Below are 23,498 nucleotides of genomic sequence, written 5' to 3'. Positions count from 1 at the left end.
CAGCTGCCTAGTTCCTTGTGGTTTTCTGGGACAGCAGCAGTAATGCTTCCACACAGGGAAATACAATCCACATCACCTCATAATCCCATTTAACTCTCTCTGAGATCTTTCTTGTAAATTTTTACTAGAACTGTGTGGTACTCTATAGCTCGGTGTTTATCAAAGCTTCCCTGTGCTTCCGAATCATGTCTGGTAATGAGAAAGAAGAAAGATTTGCTTATGTGGTTTTGATTATGGCTATGTGCATTAAAAACAGGAGCTAGAAAAAAAGTCAGATTGTCATTCATACTTATTATTTTTTTTCTGTATAATTGGTCCAGTTTATATCTGCTGCATCTATATGACAGGAAAAAGAACGGCCTGGATGTGGTCAGAAAATAATATGTAATGGTGATATAAGGAACAGCAGAAGTAGAGTTCTGATAGCTCTGGTCCAGTAACTGTTTAGGGTAAGTTAACACTCCTTCAGTACTGAAATCCCAAGCTAACACTAACCCAGGAGGAAGCAACTCAACCACGGGACGCACAATTGGGTGTGTGCTAAATGATCCTAAAGACTAAAACTCTGGCTTTAAAGTTTTTTACTCCAAACTAAAGACGTTTAAAGAGGAACTTCAACCTTTACAAGAGGAAGGGCTTGCTTGTGGTTAACAGCACATACTTGACATGCAAAAATCAGGATTTGGTTTCAAGCACAGCTACACAGATGTTTGTGCATGTTCTTCCATGTGACTCTGCCTCAGTTCTTTACCGTCTTCTGTTTCTGGCCACTGGCCATCTTTAATCGTGTCTTTAAGGGCACGTGTCTTTAAGGGCTTTAGGGTTTTTATATTTCCTCTCTAATCCTTATGTTTCTAAATAACCACGTGCAGTAAGACTATCCTCAATGCATTATCTCTCTATGAAAACAGTGTCCTAACCTGGTCTTCTAGAAAGGTAAAAGTGCAAATAGCAATGTAAGTTCTTTATCAACAGCCCTGGCACAGCTCCCAGGCAGTGGTGCAGCAGCAGCGGTAACTCCACACAGTGCCTAACGCAGGAGTGGACACTTGTAGATGAGACTGTGACGTTGGTGGGGCTAGGAGGGTGGGTGGTGTTGTGCCATCAAATGCCATAGCAGAACAAAAGATAGATTAAGAAGTATGCAATGGAGGTGGCAAATTAGGGACTGGAGATGTTGCTGGCCTGATTCAAAATTAAACACAGGAAATTCTGTTTAAACATAGGAAAAAGTTTTTTTGTTGTTGTTGTTTTTTTTTACTGTGAGGGTGGTCAGACAACCATCTCCAGTGATCATCTCCGGACCATCTCCAGCTTAGACCAGACCATTTCAGTCTTCCAACCTCAGCTTTCTGTGATTCAGCACCATTTTCTATCCTGTATCCAAGCATTTGCATAGAATCATTTAGGTTGGAAAAGACCTCCAAGATCATCTAGTCCAACCTTTAAAAGGAAGAGGAATTTGATGGTGAGCATGTATACCAACACATTTTGCACAGCCAGCTACTGCTAGGTGGCATGTAGCATGACATTTTCCTTCTTCACACAGGTGCAGTGGGCAGCAGCACGCTGATCTTTATCTCTAGCAGCATGACATAGGCCAGGTAAGATATGCAGCAGATACTCCCTGTATTTCCTGTGGAGCTGCCACTTCAGGTTTCACCACTACATAAAACACCTGAATTTGCAGCATTGACAGATGCTGCAGGCTAAGAGCTCTACATGATTTGGGCCCAATTTCCTCTTTCATTTTTCTTTACACTTTGATTCATCTTCTTTTTGTAATACTACTTTCTGGGAATATAGCATGATTCTGGCAAGCCCACCATAATTTGATTTTGCAATTTTATTTAATAGAGCCTGTTGCCAGCCATTGTAAAATCATCTCAGTTCTCTGTAGAAATAAGAAACAATATACTATGGTATATCTTCGTATTGCACTAAAAGAATATAGTTATATCCTTACACTTACTAAATGACACTGGTTGAAGAAATACACTGAGAATATACCTAGTCTGGCAGTCCTGGGCCAGAACTGGTTGAACTAACTGAGCTTAAAGCAGGCAAATACATTACTAATTTTTACCTTTGTAACAGATTTTTTAATGGCCCTAATCAAACCCACCGCTCTCCTGCTCCTGATTAGTTTTCATCACCTTTAATAGTTAAGTGAAGGCAACCAGATTTCAAAATGAGGCATGAGTAACAGGAATCCATTTCTCCATGTGCTGTTGTTGAGGATACCTATAAATCTGCGTAACACTATAAATCCTTACACTCCTGTAGCTCCCGTTATCTCTGCAACCAGGAAGGCTAAATCTATTATCTTTAGTCAAAAGCTCCACTAGTGCCCATTTTGACTGATGTGATCCCTTGGTCTCTAGAGTGTTCGGTAATAAAAACTCTTAAGAATTATAAATGGGAGAACTTCTGAAGACACTGACTTTGCTTTCCTGTATAAATGACCTAGTCCTCAGGGTGGATATGACACTTTTTTCTATTCAAGGGTACTTTTTCTCCTTACATTTCCTTCCAACAGTGGTTAGAGTCTGAGAACTTGAATAGAGATGGAAGAGTTGGATTCTTCTGTGGTAACATCAAGAAATAGAAGCCATGGGGAGAAAAAAAAAGAATGGAAAACAGAGAAAAAGAGACAAAACAGAAGGATCAAAGGAGAAAGGTAGCAAGTTGTTACATGTCCATGGTATGAAAATGGTGTGACAACTGTGCATTGAAAAGCTCTGAGCATGGACGGGACAGATGGCCCAATACTGACTCTTCATGCTCTACCTGATGAACAATATCTGTACCTGAGAAGCTTTTGCTGGGTCCTCAGGATGAAAACACAAGCAAATACTGAATTTCCACTGCTGATGTTGACCTTGGGTGCAGCAACCTCACAGCAGGGTTCAGAGCAGAGCTGCTCAAAATGAAAGCAGTCTGGCAGAACACCAAGTCAAAAAGGAGAGGTGGCACAGCCTTGGGAAACTACAAAGGTTTACCTCAAATTCAGGACAGCACTCATTTTTGGGCAACTGTTATTTTTCCTGTTTGGATGCTGTGACTTGACTGCATGCCATTAACTTGCTCTAATTGTCTTTAATGAGAGTTGTGAGGTGTTTAAGTAAGACTGGAAAAAGTCTGAAAGAAAAAGAACATTGATTTTGGTATGTTGTCTTGGATGGGTTAATGGCACATGTGTCAACATGAGGTTTCAAGGCTCTTTTCATAAAAAAGCTCTTCCTGTAGTGCCAGAGATGCTTGTTCCCCATGACCAGACCCAGTATAAAGAGTGTGCTGCGGCTTCTTTTTCTTCACAAGGAGTGAAGAAAAGGAGTAATGAAGGAGAAGGTTACTCATCTGTTGTGGCTCTGTGACATTTTAAAGCAATAATATCAAAGCAGAAAAGGAGAAGGAACAAGTATTGGGACTGGCAAGCCTTCTCAGGCAAGTGTCATTCAGGAGATAAAAACTGCTGTCCAAGCCTTCATTAGGGCAGTGTGCTGCAACGCACAGCTTGTGCACAGAGGTAAGAGCCTTAGCCACTCTCTCTGCCTCTGGCATCGAGAATAACAGAAACCTCACCACTCCTGTCCCACAGTAAAGACTTCAGTTTTACAGGTGAGGACTCTTGACGCTTGTAGAGAAAATAGAGTCCAAACACAGCCCAGGTGAGCTGATACGGGCAATGCCAACAAACCATTGATCCAATCCCAGAACAGAGACCTGAATTTATACTAGCGTAGGAAGAGAATACAAACAGAAAATAATTTAAAGGTAAATTTTAATAAAAAAGACACATGCTTGGTAACTCACATAGTTGTAAATCTGTAAATTTGTAAATCTGCCAAAAGAAACTGTCCTGTGCTTAATTTTTAGAACCCTGGGTTACAAGTATGTGCAAAGTGGAAATAAAATTTTAATAGCCCTGGCCTTAGGTTTACAGTGGAAGAACACAAACCACCTAAAAACAACCCAGAAGTGCTGAATTATTTCCTATTTGCTAAAGTAAAAGCAGAGGAACAGGGGAAGGTGACTTACCAGCTTTCCAACTGCAAAGCAGGTGGGTGACAAGCCTCTTTTACATCGCTGAGAAGCATGACATGAACCATGGTATAGCTACACGGTTTTGCTATCTCGAATGCTCTACAATCTGCCATGAGCTTGTGCCTTATCCCATAGGGCCAGCTTTGTGTTTCATTTACTGGCTTAGCTGACAGGGTACAAAAGTGTATCCAGGCAGTTCCCTATTGATTTCTTAGCTGAAAAATGTCAGCAGTAAAACAAACAAACAAACCAAACAAATAAAAACCCACCTATTTTCACAGTTATTTCTAAGACAACCTGGTTAAATTGGCTCCAGATCTGACTAAGCAGGGAATACTTCACATCTCAAATCACAAAAATCTTGCTTTGAAATGCTTGCTTCTGGCTTGGGTCTTTCGCAAGCTCCATAAATGCAAAGACTGTGCAGAGGAGGATGTAAGCAGACTCCATCAAAGCTCCTCCTCCCCGATTGAAAGTCATCCCTGAAATGCGCAGCTCAAAGCAGCTTGAAGATAATTGCAGCGTTGATGTGCAGAGACCGTTGCTTGTTATGCTGACCAATCCTAATTAATTATTTCTTTGTGATTCCAACTGCCTGTATCCATAAAGCACCGACGGCCTTTGTATTTTGGTATTATGCACTCTGGGTAAAGGTCTCTTCTGTGTTTTAAAGTGCCTAGCACAATTGCCCTCTCGTATATGATCAGGGATCCCTAATGGTAATTGAAAACTGTAATTGAAAAGGTAATTGAAAATATGAACAAAAAGCAGCTTATTGCATTTGCTAGATTAATGAAGAGCACACCAATGTGCAAAACATCCTATTAGGACGAAGCACACCTCCTGCTAAATAACAAAGGGAGAAGTGGGCTATGCACATGAGGATTCAGAAAAGAAGAATGTCAACATTAATTTAGCACGTACCTTCCATGAAACCACACTGCTGAACCTTTCAAAGCCGTAATGCCTCAAATCCCAGCATCTATCAGGCAGGTTTGCCTGGCCTATTTCCTCTGCTTGATAAGAAAGGGAAAAGTGGCCCACTGTCACCCTAGCAACAGCCAGAGCCAGCACAGGAGATGAGCGGCTCCATTTCTGCACAGAAATGAACACAGACACACTCTGCAAACTTCAGTACTCTTGCCCAAAGTACCTCCTATAAAAAAACCACCAATGTTAACTGGATGCTGTGGGGAAGAGCATTCTTTGGTTACCCAAAGCTGGGACACAAGGGCAAAGAATAAAAGGACTGGGGTGCTGCCTAAGACCAAAGGTCCAACCAACGCACCAGAAAAGGCTTTGAGCTGGTGAACGTCTCCCTAGGGAAAACAAGTCCTGGAAATAAACCATGCACAGACTGATCTTTCCATTGCCACAAAGCAGCTGTTGAGATTTCACTTGACTTGGGTGGTGCCTCCTGCCACTGTGTGCCTTTGCACTGGCACGAGGTCCTGCACTTTGCTCAGCTGCTCTCATCGCAGCAAGCAATACAGGCAGCTGTAGTTAATTCACCCACCAAATCCTTCCTATCCTCAAATCCTTTGGAATGTCCACGGAAAATCTTTGTCCAGTGGAGTTTATCCAGAACTTCACAAGACAGAATTATTCATTTATTAAATGCTGAAATGGGAGCCTCATTGGCACCAGAGGATAAGACCCCTGAAAAAAAGAACAAATGAACCAGTGGTACTTCTGGCTTAGATAAATTTCATTTCATTAGAACAGGAGCTTCAAGTGAAGCAGCTGTAGATAATGGAGACACTGCTTTTTAATTTATGAGAGTTTACTTTGCATTATATTAGGTCCTAATGGCACCATTGACCAGACTGTTTTCTGTACAAGTGATGCCACTTTCTGAATCTCTTCCCCAAATAAATTAAAATGTTCATATCATAGTTGTATTTTTTTTTCCTAATCTTTCTTCCACAATAATCTTTTCTTCAAATGCATGATGCATCCCCAACTGCCAGCCTCCAAAACAAAAGCACTTCTCTTTCACCTAACTTCTTTTACATCAGTGTTACTGTTGCTCTCACACTGTCTGACCAGACTGACCACAAAAATCCCACACAAAATGCAAAGCTAAATACTGCTACTTGTGAAGCTGCATCAATATAATTTGCCTTGGAAGCAGAAAAGAGAAAGAGAGAGACAGTCCTGTCTCCTGAACTTTTGTGTCTGTGCTGGGACGACAATACATCCTTGTCCTGACAAATTACCAGTGTTGAAATACAACTGTAATCCCCACATATTGTGGATAGCCTTGGTCAGCAAGACAGCAAGGTGACCACACAGCGTGACAAACTATAGCTGCCATACGACTGAACATTACTTGTGCAAACAGCTAATTTAATAAAAATGAAGACTTAGAAAATTAACGTTACCTTTATTTTTAAAATATGTGGCAGCCACACGAAGTTGTTAAGAGACCAAAACCTAATGAGAAATAATTTACTTATTTGTGCCTTGCCTTCTGAACTTACTTGCCAAATAAACATGCTTACTAGGCAAACCCAAACCATCACCCAAAACTGTGATTTGAGGGGAAAAGCACACACCTGGGGTAACCAGTCAAATTCAATACGCATTTACTATTTGTAGAAAAAGTCAACTGGCTGGATTTTGCCTTCCAATCATTTCAAGAACTATGCCTGCCAGTGGGAAGCCAGCAATGTATTTAAACAACAAAGTTTAGGAAAAAGCTGAGCTGAATTCTCTTTTTCTCAGTTGTGTGCACACACACAGAGCAGATGGAGAAAAGTCAGCAAGCTCCCTGCTAGTCACATCAGCTCAGGAGCCAGACATTATGAATACTGTCTGATCCAGCTCTTGCTGAAATCAATAAAAGCCCTCCACTGAAGACCATGGGAGACGGAAAATAACCCTCTTCATGCATGGAGAGTGTGTGAATGAAGAAAAACTGACAGCTTTCTTCCCCTCTGATTTTCATGGTGCTTCAAGATCCGGATTATAAAATGCAATTACTCATCTATGAATTCTTGATCTGCTTCCTTGGCATAAGTAATACTCTAGTCTGTGTGTGTACCAGGGAGACAGGCGTCATCTTGCCCTTTGAGGAGTGCTGTAGATACAGGATGTCCTACAACTAAGAGAATGGTTTGAGTGGGTAGATAGAGGACTGAAAATGCACTACTTGAAATTGCTTTAAAAAATGCCATTTTGCTTTGGTGAAAAAGAACACTAATCCAGATACTAGGATTCATCTTTTATCAGTAGGATACCCTGAAATTCAACTATCATAAACAGAAAGACTGTGACACTCGCTAGAGGATCTATCGCCTTTGAAATCAACAAAAAGCTTCATAGGATTTGTTCTCAATTGCGTCCTTGGCATCAGCGTACAATAAACATTCAATTATTTCCACATGCCCCAGCTCTAATGACATTCATCATTACAGATTCATTCAGTTGCAGGACCCATTCACATTGGCCAAGCCGTATTTACAGATTTTGTTCTCGTCTTGCCTTGTGTTCATATGACCTCTAATATTTACGATTTTACACATGGCTTGTATTTCAGTCACGAATCTCCAATCAGTTTAATTTATATGCTGCTTCTAGACATAGATCCAAGAAGAGAAGGAACGAGGGCTTTATTGTGTCAGTGTGAGCTCCATCATAGCATTGGGTTGACGTTAATAAATAGAAACAGTCAGGAGAACAAGAAGATGAGATACCATTTCCAAAAAGTCTCAAAGTTATACTCACTGCTGGTAGAGGACATGCGGCTGTACTCAGACCTGCAAGACAAAGATTTCAGTTAAATGGGGCTCTATCGTATTACATCTAACAGAGAGAATAAAAAATGTACCAAAACTAATTCATACTGCATAGTAAATTAAAGTCCACTTCGTATGCTTATTTATTTATTTATTTTTAAGGAAGGCAATAACTGGAATGAGTTTTGAACGTGGCCTCAGAAAAGCTTGTACAAATTTTGAAAACACTTATGTAGGCTGAGTAAAGCAATGAGGGTTTTTTCTAGGGATGGCAGTGGCTGGTAATGCTGCCTCACTTCAGGCATAAAAATAAAGCTCAGAGGCTTTCTATTTGAAAAGAAACAGGTTGCTTCAGATAAAGATTAGGAGCAGAAGTCGACTAGATTTTGACCCTGTTCCTCTTCTTTCTTGTCTTATATTGTCTAAAAGCTGTTCACAAAATTTTTATTCTTCTTTGGACACAACTGGCAGGGAAGACCCCAAAAGAGAGGACTGAAAGGTAAGCATTTTAGATTACAAAGGTTTTTTTTTTGTTTGTTTTAGAAAACCCTTTTCCGCTTCAAGACATCTCTCAGCAAAAACACGGGCTAGAAGTTCTACTTCAGTGCATACTGGGTTATCCATGACAGCTGTTAAGAGTTTTGAGCACTACTGCAGTTAATTTTGCAGCTGCACATAACCCCAAACTTCTGAAAGCCCTGTTCCGGGCTGATTAAAACTCACAAACATGGCCCATTCATGTCCTGAAGATCCAGAAACACTAAAGTAAAACAAATACGCCAAACAAATATATTTTATTTATTTATTTATAATTCATTTCCATTTCTGAGGCCCTGTGTATGACTTCTGAGTGCTTGATTTTGGTCATTCACAGACCCCCCACTCCCTTTCTCTCTGATTCCCCCAAACAGACCCCACTCGCCAGAGCCCTCTGCCACTTTTAACTTCTTGCATATATGCCCTGCAGTGCCCTCAACACAACAGGCAAACTGTTCATGGAGACATAACACAGTTCTTGGATCCACACCTATTATTATTATATTGCATTATCTTGTATTGTATAAACAATTCCAACAAGTTTGCGATATTTCTTTAAATCAAAAAAATGTGTGAGCCTTGACTCCCAAGATATTTGTCTGGAAATAGATACCATCTAAGCATATTCTTAAGATACCTTGATACTCTAGGTTCTCAGGCATCCAAGGGAATAAAGGCTATCACCCCCCAACAACTATAGTGGCTGCTTTAGGTTCTGCTATGAACTTATCTCTGCAGAGGAAACAAAGCAATGACAGTCATCCCCATGTTTCATAGTCCAATGCTTAGCGCTTGGTATCCTGCAGGTAGGATGCAGGACTGCTTCTTTAGGTGAGGAAGAGCACAAGGAACTACCCTCAGCTCTTTTTGCCCATCCTGCTGGACTAGTGAAAAATGACACCACCTGAATTTTTTACAATACCTATATGTGCCTGCTACACAACACCTCCTCCATGAATAAAATGTTCCCCCTCCTCAGCCACACTTCCCCAGGACCCTTGTATAACTGGGAAAGGTAGAGGCAATGATGGCACGGGCAGAGGGAGATCTTCTTCTTCTTCCTTCTGGGCCATCTCCACACCGCTCGCCCAACCCTGGGCAGGTTCTGGGGGAGGCAATCCCAGGGGCTGGTGCTGTATGGGGGCATAAAGCTGCAGGGTATGTTCAGCAACGAGTCACGTGGGTATCCTTTGGCACCATGCATATTTGTAAGGGTGTTAAAACTGTGTAGCATGCCACTCTTCACAAGCCCAGAGGCAAGCAATATACACCCAGCTGCCTCCAAGCATCCCAAGCAAGGATTCATTTGGTCTGCACTTCTGTTTGAAAACAGCCCGAGGCTTTCCTTGCTTGTATCTGTGTTCAGCAGTTGGCAGCTAATTCCAGTGGATCTGCATTGCTTGTGTTTCAGATAGGAGCGAGACAACATTTTGTCTTTTGCTTACTGCAAATAGAAGCAGCTTTCTATTACTTCACACTGTTATTTTATTATCCCAGAGGGCCACAGGCATGTTACAGGGCATGGAGAATTAATGAGTCCTGAACCAAGGGAGTGTCATTCGGCATACAGGCAGGCCATGAAAAATGAGACAAGAAGAAAAATAAAAAGATGGGGAGTGAAAAGGGAGGAGACGACAGCGTGCTCAGAGACTAATTGCACAGACGCATTTTAATAGGCTTTAGAAATGTATTGTGTTTTTTTTTTGTAATTCTAATATGGTTCAAATTAATATTTAATTCATGTTTGTTGCATAACTGACATACACAGAATTAAAACTAAAAAAAGGGATAATTAAGCTTAAAGGCTTAGGTTAACCTCAGATACTGAAATAAGGACTGCACTCTCCCTGAGCTCCATCTATAGTTGATAACGAGAGGTCTCTCCCTTGCTGTTGTCTAGAGATGAAGCCTACAGAAACTATATTGCTATTGTAAGACCCTTGGCTACATACCTAAAACCAAATGGGATGAATATGAGCCTCTCTGTGTACTCTCAGTGCCAACCTGCATCGTCTTTTGTCCTTCTTCTGACTCCTTCCCTACAACTTCTTTTGTCTTAAATCTACTACTTCTTAAGAGCAAAAATGACAATTAGTAAAATCCTTAATATTTCAGCACATTAGCACAAACCATTCAGATTCATGGCATGCAATGGTAAGTGGTTTACAAAGTAGGAAAAAAAGAATGTTTTTCCTTATAGTCATCCTTGTAGGATACTGAATTCTAAATTAAGTACAGAAATAAACAACTCCTGGGTCATGTAGGCTCTTGACATCAAGCAAGTTTGTTTCCTCCCATTCTTTCCATCCCTGTTTTAAACATCCTGAGCATCAGCTCCTATCGGTTCCCCGGGGAAATGATTCTCCCGTTGGGATAATTCAAGACTAAAGCACTCTCTGGCTCTAATGGTGAAAGACTGGGGCCATACTGCTCAGAGGCTCCCAGCCAATTACGTGGTCTTGCAGCCAGCAATTTCCTCTGTGCTACTGATAGATATTACAGTACAGATAAAAGGAAAGAGATGTTCAGGACAGAAACTGAACAAATGGAGGACTGTTCCCTTTATGGGCACATAATGAGAAAAAAAACGATCAAAAGGGGTATTGGAGCAGTGGGAGGTACTGAAAATTAGGGCAAAGAATTTGTGCTTAACGGCCAGCCCACCAGCAAAGAGGAGCTGTGAGCATGTCAAGAGACATTAAAGTAGGAATGCAGAAGCTTGAGATAAATGTGGGACCTATATTCCCACTAGAGCTGTTGAAGGATCAGGATGGTGCATTATCGGAGAGCGTACGTCCATCACGAGCACAAAGGATCCTGAGCAGTCCTCTGAGATCAGCCTGCATTATTCATTGATGATTATTAATACAGAGCCTCAACATACCCAAGAGGGGGAAACAGCTCACTGAATACCAGTAGCTGCTAGCACAACCTGCAATTTCTGAGTATGATACATAAAAACACGCTAAACCCCTTTCTTTGTGGAAGAAGTGCTGCTATGTAAGGTCTCTCTGAATCACAAAAACAATCCAGGTACTTCAGCATCTCACTGTGCTTGGGTTACTTAGGTCTGATGATCAGCCGTGGCACAGCATCTCATTAGCAGTGCCACACTGGTGACACGCAGGGTAATTAACAAATGTCATCAGGGGAGCTGTGTGGGACTGAGGTCAACCAGTGTGAAACAGTCTGCACCTGTACCATTAAAACCTCCGGCCTTCCAAACCAGCCTGGCAAGAGGTCTTCTGCAAATGGTCTCTGGCCACGGTAACATGGTGAAAAAAAGCTCCTGGCTCTCCCAGGAATCCCATAGGAGAACTAGGTGGCCCCATCCAAACTGATGCCATTGACCATTTTAAGTGTTCAAGAGTATGGACAAAACTGTCTCAGAGCTCAGAACACCCCCACAGGCTGTTTAATGCACGAATATAGCTAAAAGTAGAGTTTCTGAGCCAAACAACATCTCCACAAGGCAGTCTGCTGTGTAACATGAACGCATCTCTCAAGTTATCCTAACACACTACTACACTGCTTTGTCCAAGATCCCCATTGCATAGACTCCTTAGTCCCCAGAAACAAAATAAAACGAAGCAAAACCAAACCAAACCAAATCAAACAAACAAACAAAAAAATCCCCCACAAAAAGTCACTACCATGTAAAGTTTACTAGCTCCTCTGTTGTCTACTCCCTTAGCTTGCCTAGGACCAATGGTATGGCACCTGATGTACTCACATTTTCCCGTCTTCTCTGCCTACAGTTATTTCAATTTCACTGTTTCATATAAGAGCTGCATTAAGCAGCTTCTTTGCCTTCCCTCCCCCAGAAAGCACTCCACAGGGCACACAGGAGGATTTTACAGGAGTTAGAGCGCAACGTGTGAGACAGATTTAGGTTTGTAGCTCTGCCTTGGGTTTCTTCTCACCAAATTCCTGTGGGTCAGATTGCAATCTGTTTCACTAATACCTATCCAACACAAACCCATTACCTTCGCTGTACTTCTACTTGTGTAATCAAGACGACTGCAACGAAATAACTCAGAGCAGCTCGTCTCAAAACATCTTGCTCTGGATTCCCAACAGAGTGATGAAGTCAGAGGATGGATTCCCACAGCCCAGCTGTCACCACCGCACTCAAGAGCTTATTCCCAATACCTATGTTTGAGGCTGAACATGAGAGACATCACTACTGTCATCCCCATCATCGTTGTATCAGGATGAAGTGTTGCTTCTAACCTTCCACAAGGCACCTGATGAGGCAGGACCATGGTGTTTTGGTTAGCACCCCTGCCTTGGCACCCCATTCCCCACACCGTGCTCCCAGAGGGATGGATGCACCAGCATGCAGATAGCACACATCTGCCTCCATGTAGCATCCCCTCCTGGGGTCCTGTTCCTCTCAGCCGCAGTTAGCTGACAGAAATCTCATTCCTGCTGAGACCTAACCATCGTGGTTATCAGTCAAAGGGGATTTACAGTCAGTTTCAGTATTGCTTTCAGCACCCAGCCCTGGAGCAACACACTAGAAAGGTCTGCCTTCCCACAGGTTCAATGAAACAGTTTCACTCCAATGGTGAAATCTGATCAGAAAGGGTGCCTCAGTCCCAAATCATGACAAAAAGCTCAACTTTATGTTGTTTGAATGTCAAATCACAGACAAATTGTACAGCTTGACACATCCAGAATGATGTATATCTACGAAGTGAATGTTTCAAGAAAAAAAAAAAAAAAAAAGGAAAAATGAAAAAAGCCCCAAGGTTAAAAAAAAATAAAAATAACAACCTCAAAATAGGTTTCAGCAGCAGTGATTTGTATTCCTGAGAGTTTCACATAAATGGCTGAAATCTGTGACAAGAGACTGACTTGTCATATTGAAGGACTACCGTACAGATGACAAAGTCTTAAGTGTTGAAACCCTTTAAGCTAGAAGCATATGACAATGACATGGAAACAACATCTCCTCACCCCAGACAAATGGCTCGTCTACTCATTTAATAATTTAAGCAGCCCGATCTGACTGAGGACACACGTGTACTACAATATTCTTAATACTTGTAAGTGGGGTACACCCTCTTTTTTACAGGCTGTCCTGTCTCCCATTAACAACTGTATTTTCTGAGTCTCACACAGGTTACAGAATTGCAACAAACAAGAAAAGGATTTTTTATCTGCTTAACAGATAAGTAAAAGGAGGCTCAAAGAGTTTGTGACTTATCCAGGGTCATGCATGCAGCTAAGGACAAAGCCACAAGGAAAAATAATGAATGTGTATAGCACAACCAAGAAGTTTTGACAATCTCTGTAGAGATTAATTTGGGGAAGATAGCCACAGGAGAAGACAAAAAGGATGGATTAAATCCCCCACATAATAACTACAACTAAATAGTTGTGGATTTTGCTAAATATACATTAAAAATAACTGCTGCATGGTACAGTGCCCTAAGCCTATGCAATTTTTTGTCTCTCTGTTTTGAAAGGGATTTCTCCATACATCTTTGAACTTTCCTCAGCAGTTTACTGCTACCAACTGCTAGTACAGCTTTCCTTCTTCCTAAAATTCATCAAATACTCAGCATTTAACTACTAGTGGATGTGGTTTGCATCATTAATAAAACCTTAATATTTAGGTTTTAAACTTATACAGAAAAAAAAAAACCTTCTACTTAAATACTTCTGTGCATTGAGAAGAGCATTGAATTTCAAGTCTTCGGTTGCTCTAAAAATATGAATGAAATTTTTGAAGTACATGAGGAAAGGCTCAAGTTGCAAATTCAAGTCATTTAAGTTGAAAGTTATAACTTCTCAAAACTGTAAATGACTTTTAAGTGAGGAAGGCAAAAAATGAAGGGCTTAGGCAAAGTTTGACACTGTTAGCAAGCTAATGATTAAAGTGTGAACCTCTTAAGGCATTGTCTCTTACAGATGTCTAAGGGAACTTGTGCAGTTCTGCTGGGAATTGTCACAGATAGTGAAATCTTCATTAATGCCAGTTATCTCACTGAAGTGTTATGCTCAGTTAAGGCACACACACTTAATAAAAAGGAGGGAGCATACCTATAAAAGCAATCCTCGAATACAGCCAACTGGGCCTAACAAAAATTTAGGAATCAAACATTTGAGACTTTGGGTCTGAGAAACTACCAGTTTTCTACATTCATGATGCTTCCCTCTGGATATCAGTCTTGAATGCAATGAATTGAACCAATGCGATGCATCGAACCAGTGCTTCACCACTAGCCTCAGTGACAACAAGAATCTTTCTCATTGCTTCAATTTGGTGTGCCTAATAACTTCTAAAATTGTTTTAGTTTGCCACTTTGGGTGTTTCAGACCCCCGCCCCCAAACTTAGCTCTGCTATTCTGAGTAAGGTAGTGAAATAACAGCGTTTGCATGGCTTGTGAAACCAAGAAAATTCAAAAATGCACTTTTCTACTACTCATTTTAAGCAGCTTAGTATGTTTTTTTTCTAGCCTTTTTGCTTTTCTCTACGATCGATCTACAATTCTAAACATAAATATTTTTCCTCCTTTTAAATCCTTTCTTCTACTTGTCTTCCACCCTGTTGGCTTTCTAATCAATGTCCACCTCCCCTCCCCAAAAGACCATTTTCTTCCTAAAATTTCTGGTTTTATAGTACCAAAACACTACAAAAAACATTATAGCAGAAAACTCTGTCTCCCATACTTCTGGGCTAAAAGATTTCAGTAGCAGATGAAATAAGGGTTTTACACAAGAAAGCTCAAAAATACATTTCCTTAGAAGACACACTTGGTACAGGCAATGTCTCTTAGACCCAGGATGGTCAAACTCTTTCAAATCTCATTAATAAATAGCCAATATAAACTAATTGGCTTATACATTCTACTCACTCTATTTAGGTACTTGACAACAACAGCTCAATCCATTCTGATTGGATTCAGTCACTTAAAATACACTGTTTTTGTTCTGCAGCCTGTTTGCCAACCGTGTTTACCGAGGCAAATGCAGTACGAGGAAGATATTTTCCAGCAGATTAGGAAAATGAAGGCTTAAAACTGTAACTGAGCTTTCCTGGAGCACAGACCTTTGCCTGCACTTGCAGGTGGAAGCTGCAGCAAAACCTTAAGACGCGGACGGGGTACTTGATGTACGAGGCTGGCTGGTTGTTACAAACAGCTTCCATGGCACAGCCTCCATGTCGGAGCTCACACGCCGTTACGTGCAATTATCGGGATGACAGCGGCTCGCAGCGCCTGGCTTTACTGCAGGCACTGCACGCTATTGTTCCCTGAGTGACAGAAAGGGAGCACTCGATGTAAACCTCTTACTGAATCACTTTGACAGTTGTCTGTCCTTATACTTTCACAGGATGGTGGCTGAACTTGAAAATTGTTATTTATTTATTTAATTTTTAACCATTGAGTAATTAGAGAAAAAGACAAACAGCTCAGTTCAGCGATGTCTAGGATGGGACTGAGACAAAGCAAAAAGCAGATCGTCTGGTAAGAAGAAAAGGCAAGTGCTGTGAGCAGTTGGGTTGGTGAGAAAGCTGAAATATAAACATTGTGAAAGAGACATACGCAACATGTTTATCAGACTAAATAGCTGCTAAACAGAGCTAAAAATAATAATTGAAACGCAGAGACCTATTGCTTTTCCAAATAAACTCCCGTGGTTATCAATTGCCATATGTCCTCGTTAAAGTTCCTCAGACAGACTCTTCTGCTAAGCTACACCTTCCAGTGTCAAGCCGGTGACAGGGATGCTTCATAAAATCATCAGCTTTAACACCTCACCAACACCAGACGTAAGTGGCTGTCGTGCTCATCACTGAGGTCTGAAGGCTAACATCACCAGCTGGGGCAAATCCTTCCCGGTGCCCCTCCCAAGGAAATGCAGATTTCTCTATTCTGGGTAAGCACAGCAAACTGAGAGTGACTTGACCCATCGAGGATGTTTTGAGCTTTGAACCAGCCATGAATTCAGTGATTAGTTACTCTTCCTTTCACCCACATTCCCTAAAGATGTTGTCCCAAGAACTAGAAAGAAGACATGGATTTTTTTCCGCCACGTGACACATTTTAAAACTTTCACTGCCAGGTCTGTCTGCAATACTACAACTATGTAAGATGAAAGTCCTTAGCTTCTCAGACCACAGAAGAGTTAAAAAAAAAAGTTATTTGAATTAATAGTTGGTAAATGAAAGAGATAGCCATATTTCATGTCTGTTTTTTTTTTAATTTATAGCACTGCAACTTCAGTTTGGGTGCCGTGCACCTGACACCACTTTGCAAAGAATTAGCTCTACAGTTTTGTTATGCTCTCAGTCTCATACACCAGCACAGAGCCCCAGCACCCCTGTATGTGCTATTATTTATCAGTATCAGTTTGAGAGCAGGATACCGTCTTTTTCCCTGAATCTCAGCACGGGCTGTCACAGTAGCAAGAAGGGAGAAAGTGAAGGAAAGAGTCGGAAGGCTGTCCAACCTTGCTGCACCTGGGTGTGTGCACACCCTCAAGCCCATGCAGACAAGGGACCAAGTGAGACACACTGCAGACAAGGAGCTGGGGCAAATACAGTCAGAAAGCAGGGAGAGAGGAGAGCTAGGAGAGAACAGCGTAAAGGGGAGCAGGCAACCTCTGTTCATCCTTTTGGGGCTGGAGAACGAGCAAAGGCTCGCTGCTGTTCCCGACACGATGACCCGGCAGCAGCACACAGGACAGGCAGGGCAGAAGCTCCCTCTCCCTCCTGCAGAGGTGGGCTGAGGGTGGGAGCTGAGCGGGGGGATCCCGTGGATGATCCCTGCAGCTCCGTGGTCTCAGGAGTCATCCAGCTTACCAACAGAGCAAGCTGGGGCACGGAGCCAGATAAAACCGTCACTCTGCCTGCCTTTAGTGAGGCACTTACAGGTCGGACACCCACCGGCAAAGCTGAGGGCACTTTACAGGCCGGTATGGTGAGCATCGTGACAACACTAACCCCATTTTGGGGCACCCACAAATCTAAGCCCATCCTCAACACAAACGGTCCCGGGCTGGCACCAAGCCCTCAACAAGGCACCCCCGGGCCCTGCCCGCAGGTTTGTTACCTTCCTCCAAGGTGCGTAACGAGGATGATGATGGTGGGGGAGGCTTTATCCCAACCAGCCCTAAGAGGCTGGGGGGACCGAGGGCTTTCCCAGCGCGGGGATGCCTCAGGACCCCCGGAGGCTCCCACCCCCCGGGCTGTGGGGCTGAAGGACGGAGGGACGGGAACACCCCGGTGCTCTCTGCCCCCACCCCCCCAAGCCTCTCCCCCCTTCCTTCCCTTCCCAACCCCGTGCCTCCCAGCCCTCCCCCTCTCACCCTCCCGTCTCGGCTCCCGAGTCCCCGCAGTCCTCCTCGCCGCCGGGCTGCTGCTGCTGCTGCTGCTCCATGGCGGCGACGCCGCGGCTCCGTCCATGCCGCTCCGCTCCGCACCGCTCCGCGCCGCCGGCTGCGGGAGGGAGGCGGCGGCGGGAGGCTCCGGACCGCCCCTGCACGGGGGTCGGGGCCGAGCCTTTCCCTCCCCGGCCCCCCCCCCCCGACGCAGCCCGACCTCCTGCCGCAGCCCCGCCGGGCGCTACGGGGGGCTCCCGAGGGCGGCCTCGCAGTAGTGGGCTGAGTCCTGCGGCCTGCCGCCAGGCCTCCCTGCGGGCCGGGGAGGGCGCTTTGAAACTGACCTCCAGCAGGGTGCCCAGGACCCTGTCCAGGCGCCTTGTGCCGCTCTCCCAGGAGGAGACCCCACAGCCTCTCTGGGCAGCCCGGGCCAGTGCTCAGCCGCCCGCCCAGCACACAAGTGCTGCCTGGTGCTCAGAGGGAGCCTCCTGCCTGCCCCTTGGTGCCCACTGCCCCTGGCCTGGCGCTGGGCACCCCTGACAAGAGCCTGGCTGCGGCCTCTTTGCCCCCTGCCTGCGGGGATTCACAGCCCTGGGTGAGATCCCCCTGAGCCTCCTCTTCTCCAGGCTGAGCAGTCCCAGCTCTCCCAGCCTCTGCTCACAGGAGAGGTGCTCCAGGGCCTTCCTCACCTGGGTGGCCCTCTGCTGTATTTTATTCGACTGCTGTTATTCAGGCTGTAGCAGACTACAGGAGAATGGGGCAGAACTGATTTGTCACCTCCTGGCTCCAAGCTGGGAGACCACTGCTTGTGTCTCCACCAAATCAGGTTCGCACAACATCAGAAGCAGTGTTCCTGTGTTCCTTGCAATCTAGATACTGTGTGACAATTAAAAAAAAAAAAAAATCCTGCCCCAGACCTGAGAAACTTCTTCCACTGATGTTCTGTGGAAAATGTCAGATTTGATGAATGGGAATTTTCAGAAATCTCAAGCAACCGCCTAATTTCTGTCAGCTGTTGGAGATAGCTATTTGCAGAAAGTGATAAAAAGTTAAAAGTCAGCATTTTTTGTTTGTTGGTTTGCCTGTTTTTTATACTTTTGTTCTATTGCCTTTCAGAAAAGAAGGAAAATGGTCAAAATCTCAACATCAAAAAATACTAGACTGGACCAGGAGGTAGAAATGCATCACATAAGCCAGGAGTAAGACATGGTAAACTGGTTTAGTTTTCCACTAGTACTTGTTTAGCTATGTCTACATTGTACAACATCGAAGTCCTTTATTTTAAGATATGTTCATGATTGCCAGTGGTGCAGTAAACTGTGTATAACCAACCGTACAGTATCTCAAATCAAGAGTAACATTTAATTTTGTTTAGAAGGCTCATAATGGACATAGCTCACACAACTGTTGTCTCTAATAGTTTATGGCCGTGGTTGTCTAAAATAATCTGTATCTGGGTGTGACTGCTGTAAAATGAGAGGGAACAGCTTGGGAACAGCTGCAAAGGTGGTTTCAGCACACTGTAGGAACAACGAGCTTTTACCAAACCCAGCAATGCTTGTCCTGGCACTGGTGAATTCCCACTGCTCTACCAAAGAGTGCCACAGGACTCATGCACAGCCCTGCAGCCTCTTGGCATCACAGGTTGATCCAACATGTGTCTCCAGTGGTCTTTAGGAGAGTCTTTCAATCTCTACTACTTACCAACAATTAGAAAAAATCATACCATTGCATAGGAAACTTGGTATTTTATCTGTTTTGAATATGACTTGTTTTGCGTGCATAGCATTTTGAAAGCAATAAAAATGATTCTTCAGTTTCTATGGAGGATTTCACGTAAGTATTTCAATAAATATAATGCTTTAAGTATGGGATGAGCCCCTCTAATTAGAATCCCTATTCCGTCTCTCCCTCAGTGGTTACTAAAAGCTAGTTTGGACAAAATTGTAGAAAGTGCTCATACAAAACTGTCCCATGCAGGCACATATGCAGTACTGCAGAACTTAAGGAAACAAACTCTTCTGTCCTTCATAACTGGTATACTGCCATCTAAATCAATGTATTCACTTACACAACATTACATGCATGCAGTTTCTTTTAGGATTGGGACCAGAATGCTGTGCTCTCAACTTGTTAATATTTGAATCATCATATTCAGGTAAAAAGCATTAATGTATTTACAGACATTGTGTGTGTTTAAATGATTGATCCAGGGCAAGAGAGTGGCAAACCTGAGACAAAGATTCAGTATATCTTCATTTCCAGCTTGAACATGTTTTGGGAGCAGCTAGATATTTATTATCCAGCAACTGCAGTGGTGATGGAAGACCCTGAACCCCCGAAGGGCCTATTCAGAAGGTATTTATTTACATTCTGTATTACCAGGATGGGACAGACCTTGATGTCTCTTAGTCTGCAGACATGTATTTATTTAGTTAGTGTAACTGCCTTTAAAAGCAGGTCGCTTCCACTCACTTTTAAGTGTGGTTTCAAAGTGAAATAAATTGACTCTAGCCACCATTGAACTGATTTAAGATGTAACCAAACCTCCTTAAATATTTAGAAATAGATTTAGTTAAATGGATATATTTCTGTAGGTTAAATTTTAGGTGGTCAGCTAATAGATCTTTTCCATTTCTGACTTTTATTATTCTAGTTAGTAATGTTTAAGCACTGGCATATGAGAGGATCTGGAATAGATTTTATGCTGCATTTAAGATTAATTTATTCCATCTGTCCCAGGGAGGGAAAAAAGAAACATTCTAAGGAAATATATAATTAAGATAGTAAGTAAAGCTACCACAAACTCTAGGCTCTTTTATTTATACATTTGCTTCATTTAACTCTGTTTTATTCTGGTCTTTCACATAATTATGGTGAAAAGAAGACTTCTCTGCATTAAATTCCAAGCATTTCAGAGATTTTAATGAACGAGGTGTTAAGTCTTAGCCTTTAGCTAGCTTTTCTCTGCTACCAGCGCTTCACATTAGCTCTTCTGTATGGTTTGTTGAAAAGAGAGGTTAAATTTTAATTACTTTCTTACACTTATGAGGCTATAATAATGGTGTAAAGATAAGGATAATAATAAAAATATTCCTGGGTTAAGTTTCCCAAAATTTCAAGCCTTTCATTAAATAACATTTAGTAGCAGTGCTCAAAATGTAGCAGGAGAAATCTGCAAGGAAGACAAAAAATTAACCCCCCTCTCTTGTCAAAAATGAATTAACACTGAGGACATGCAAACCTCCTACTCATCCCTCGCACACTGGTCTGAGTAGCTGAGAGCAGGCTGCAGGAGGGGGCCGGCTGCTGCTGGATGAAGGCAGAGTAGAAAGCTGAAAGCCGAAAGCTGAAACCGTGTCAGATCATACATGCACTAAAACAGGAGGCAAAAGCATCAATTTCCCTGGTGGATCTACACCTGGGTTCAGATTTCAATCTCTTTTCTACTCTCGATCTGGCAGGCTATCATCTGTCTTGCATGAGCCGTGAGGATGGGGTGCGTGACAAAAGCATGAGTCCAAAAAGGACTCTCTCTAGCCCAAAAAGGAGTAAGCAAAAAAGAGGTGGTTGTTCTGTTTGTATGGACGTCCTACTGATCAAGGTATCACATACGGGATATTTCTAGCCTCACATTTCTTTCTATAGTGGTAGAGCTTCACTGTAAGGTAGGGAGAGAGGAGAAAAATGTGTCCCTTCTCATTTAACTTAAATTCTGGTGGAAGGTGACTCTGCTAGGAAAAAAAAAAAAAAAAGTCCAATTCAATTCTTTTCATGCAGCATTTTGGATTTCTCTCTCTCTCTCTTTTTCTCTCTCTCTTTGGTGCAATTCCAGAAGAAAAGCGACAGATGCCACAGCAGTTCCTTCTATACATTAGAGTCCTATTTCTGAAAGAAAGAAAAACCACCTGGCTTAGAAGGTGGAGAACTGCTGATAAAGACAAAACACAAGAGGATTTTTCATTCCAGACTAAAACTTTTGAAAACAGCCCATACCCATGCTGGCCCCATCCTCAGCTATCTCATTCTGTAGGCAGAATCCTGATCCTCCTGTGGGGTTCTGGACTCTGATCCTGGCACTTACCCTCCCATTCTAGGTGCTGCAATGAGGAACGTCTCGATTTACAGGGCCTGGCCTTCGTAGAAAGGTTTTTCTCCTCCAGTCGTCCCAAAGGAAATTATCACTCTGCAGATCACGATTTTGTTATCATTCAGCACTGGACTTAACACACTTGGTTATGGATTAAAAAAACATAAAGACGATTGCTCTTTTGGAAGGAAGGGGAGTTACGGCTTGGCAAGTGGTTTAGTCTTCATGCTAGGTCAGCCCTAAAGGGCTGACTTTCAGACTGGTAAATGTTGCCAAAATATTTGTGGCAGTTTCTCACATAGGCTGTTGGGTCGTTGTTTTTTTTAAAGGTTATGGTGAGGTCAGGTCCATTTGTGGTAGGTCTCAAGCCAGACACCCAACCTCCTAAAATTCTACAATTTTGAGGTAAAATACAGCTATGCAATAAAAAGCTGTTTCTTCAAAGCACCGAGCAAGGGTTTTCAGTGGCGTTTAAGGGAGTTTGGTTCCCAGGTCCCACTATTCTAAACTTCATTTGAAAACCCTAGCATGCACACTCCCACCAAAGTTCATGGTACAGCACAGCAAATATGTATTTTATAAGCAAATTGCTCTCTTTTTTTACTTGAATTCTAGTACATTAAAAATTTTATTGAAAACTTGCAGCAGTCAGTAACAATTCCTATAAAAACTTGAGTATTTGGAGTCCTTTTCTGTATCATCCCAAAGCCGGGGACTCAAGGGGAGTACAAGGGGCTTGCTGCTCATATGTGCAAGGATCAGCACCCCATTTGAGCATCCCTAATGTGGCAGACTGGTGTACAAGGGCTACCTGCCACAGCTTTGCAAAGGGATGTGGAGATCACACAGGTGAATTTCCCTTTTTCTGGTCACCATCTCCTGTAAAGAAGCCTTGAGCTCAAAGCATGGACAGGAACTGTCAGAGACCATGGGTGTTACTCTGCACCTCTCCTTTGGTGCCCCATACGTGTGCATCAGCACAGTTCTGACAAGGTTGTATGGGATTGCCACTGGCCTGGAGAGGTACTTTCAAGATCTCAGTGGCTGGATAGTCCTACGAATTTGAACATATTTCCAAGTACTTTGCCTGCTTGGCCAGCAGCTGCTCTCATCTGTGCTGGCTTGTGGAGAGAGATTGTAGTTGCCTTGTGTGGACTTGCTGAGTTGGGGGGGAGGGGGGGGTAACGTTTTAGCCAGAGAGAGGGTTAGGTGATGCTCAAGCATTTACCTCATTTCTTTTTTGATGGAAGTGCTAGAATGCACTAACTCACATCCATTACAGAACAGTGGAAACGTTTCCATTGTCACGTCTAAAGGAGTGCTAGCAAGTGTCATGTTGTGCCACGTATGTGAGAAGATTGCCAGGAGCGCAGACAGCGGACCTTCTGTCCATTTTATGAGGTCAATGAGACAGTTTTGGCTTCTGGCAAGTATCTAGAGCCCTTCACATATACTCAGCGTCAGTGCTCTACGAGGAATGATGATAATGTTCACAAAAGCACTCCTCTGATGGTAACCATGACAACTTCCATTAAACAAAGCTTTTCGTGAAACAGTGTGTTTTACAAGGCAGAGGAAACATTTACTTTCAAGTACCAGTCTTGTCCCCACTGATGTTCAAAGAGGAAGAATTAAACCCCTATGGCAGTAGTAGTAAATATTATAGCAGCTTTTATGTGTAGACTCTTCTGAAGGGAAAAAATGATCTTCTTTTTTTCTTTTTTCTTTTTTTTTTTTTTTTTCCACTGCA

General features: G+C 42.8%; 1 protein-coding gene across 1 annotated transcript in view; it reads right to left on the bottom strand.

Annotated features, from left to right (window-relative positions):
- FAM124A (family with sequence similarity 124 member A) overlaps nucleotides 1–17,797 on the bottom strand; it is a 44,088-nt gene extending 26,291 nt beyond the window's left edge. The window contains exons 1-2 of the mRNA XM_040542756.1: nucleotides 17,647–17,797; nucleotides 7,777–7,808 (exon numbers count right to left, since the gene is read on the bottom strand). Of these exons, the coding sequence (XP_040398690.1) occupies nucleotides 7,777–7,808; nucleotides 17,647–17,717 (103 nt within the window). The 5' untranslated portion in view covers nucleotides 17,718–17,797. The remainder of the gene's footprint in view (nucleotides 1–7,776; nucleotides 7,809–17,646) is intronic.
- Between the last annotated feature and the right edge of the window lie 5,701 nt (nucleotides 17,798–23,498).

Source organism: Cygnus olor, chromosome 1 (genome assembly GCF_009769625.2).
Source record: "Cygnus olor isolate bCygOlo1 chromosome 1, bCygOlo1.pri.v2, whole genome shotgun sequence".
Lineage (NCBI taxonomy): Eukaryota > Metazoa > Chordata > Aves > Anseriformes > Anatidae > Cygnus > Cygnus olor.
The sequence above is the reverse complement of the archived record's forward strand: the minus strand, read 5'-3'. Positions and strand labels throughout refer to the sequence as shown.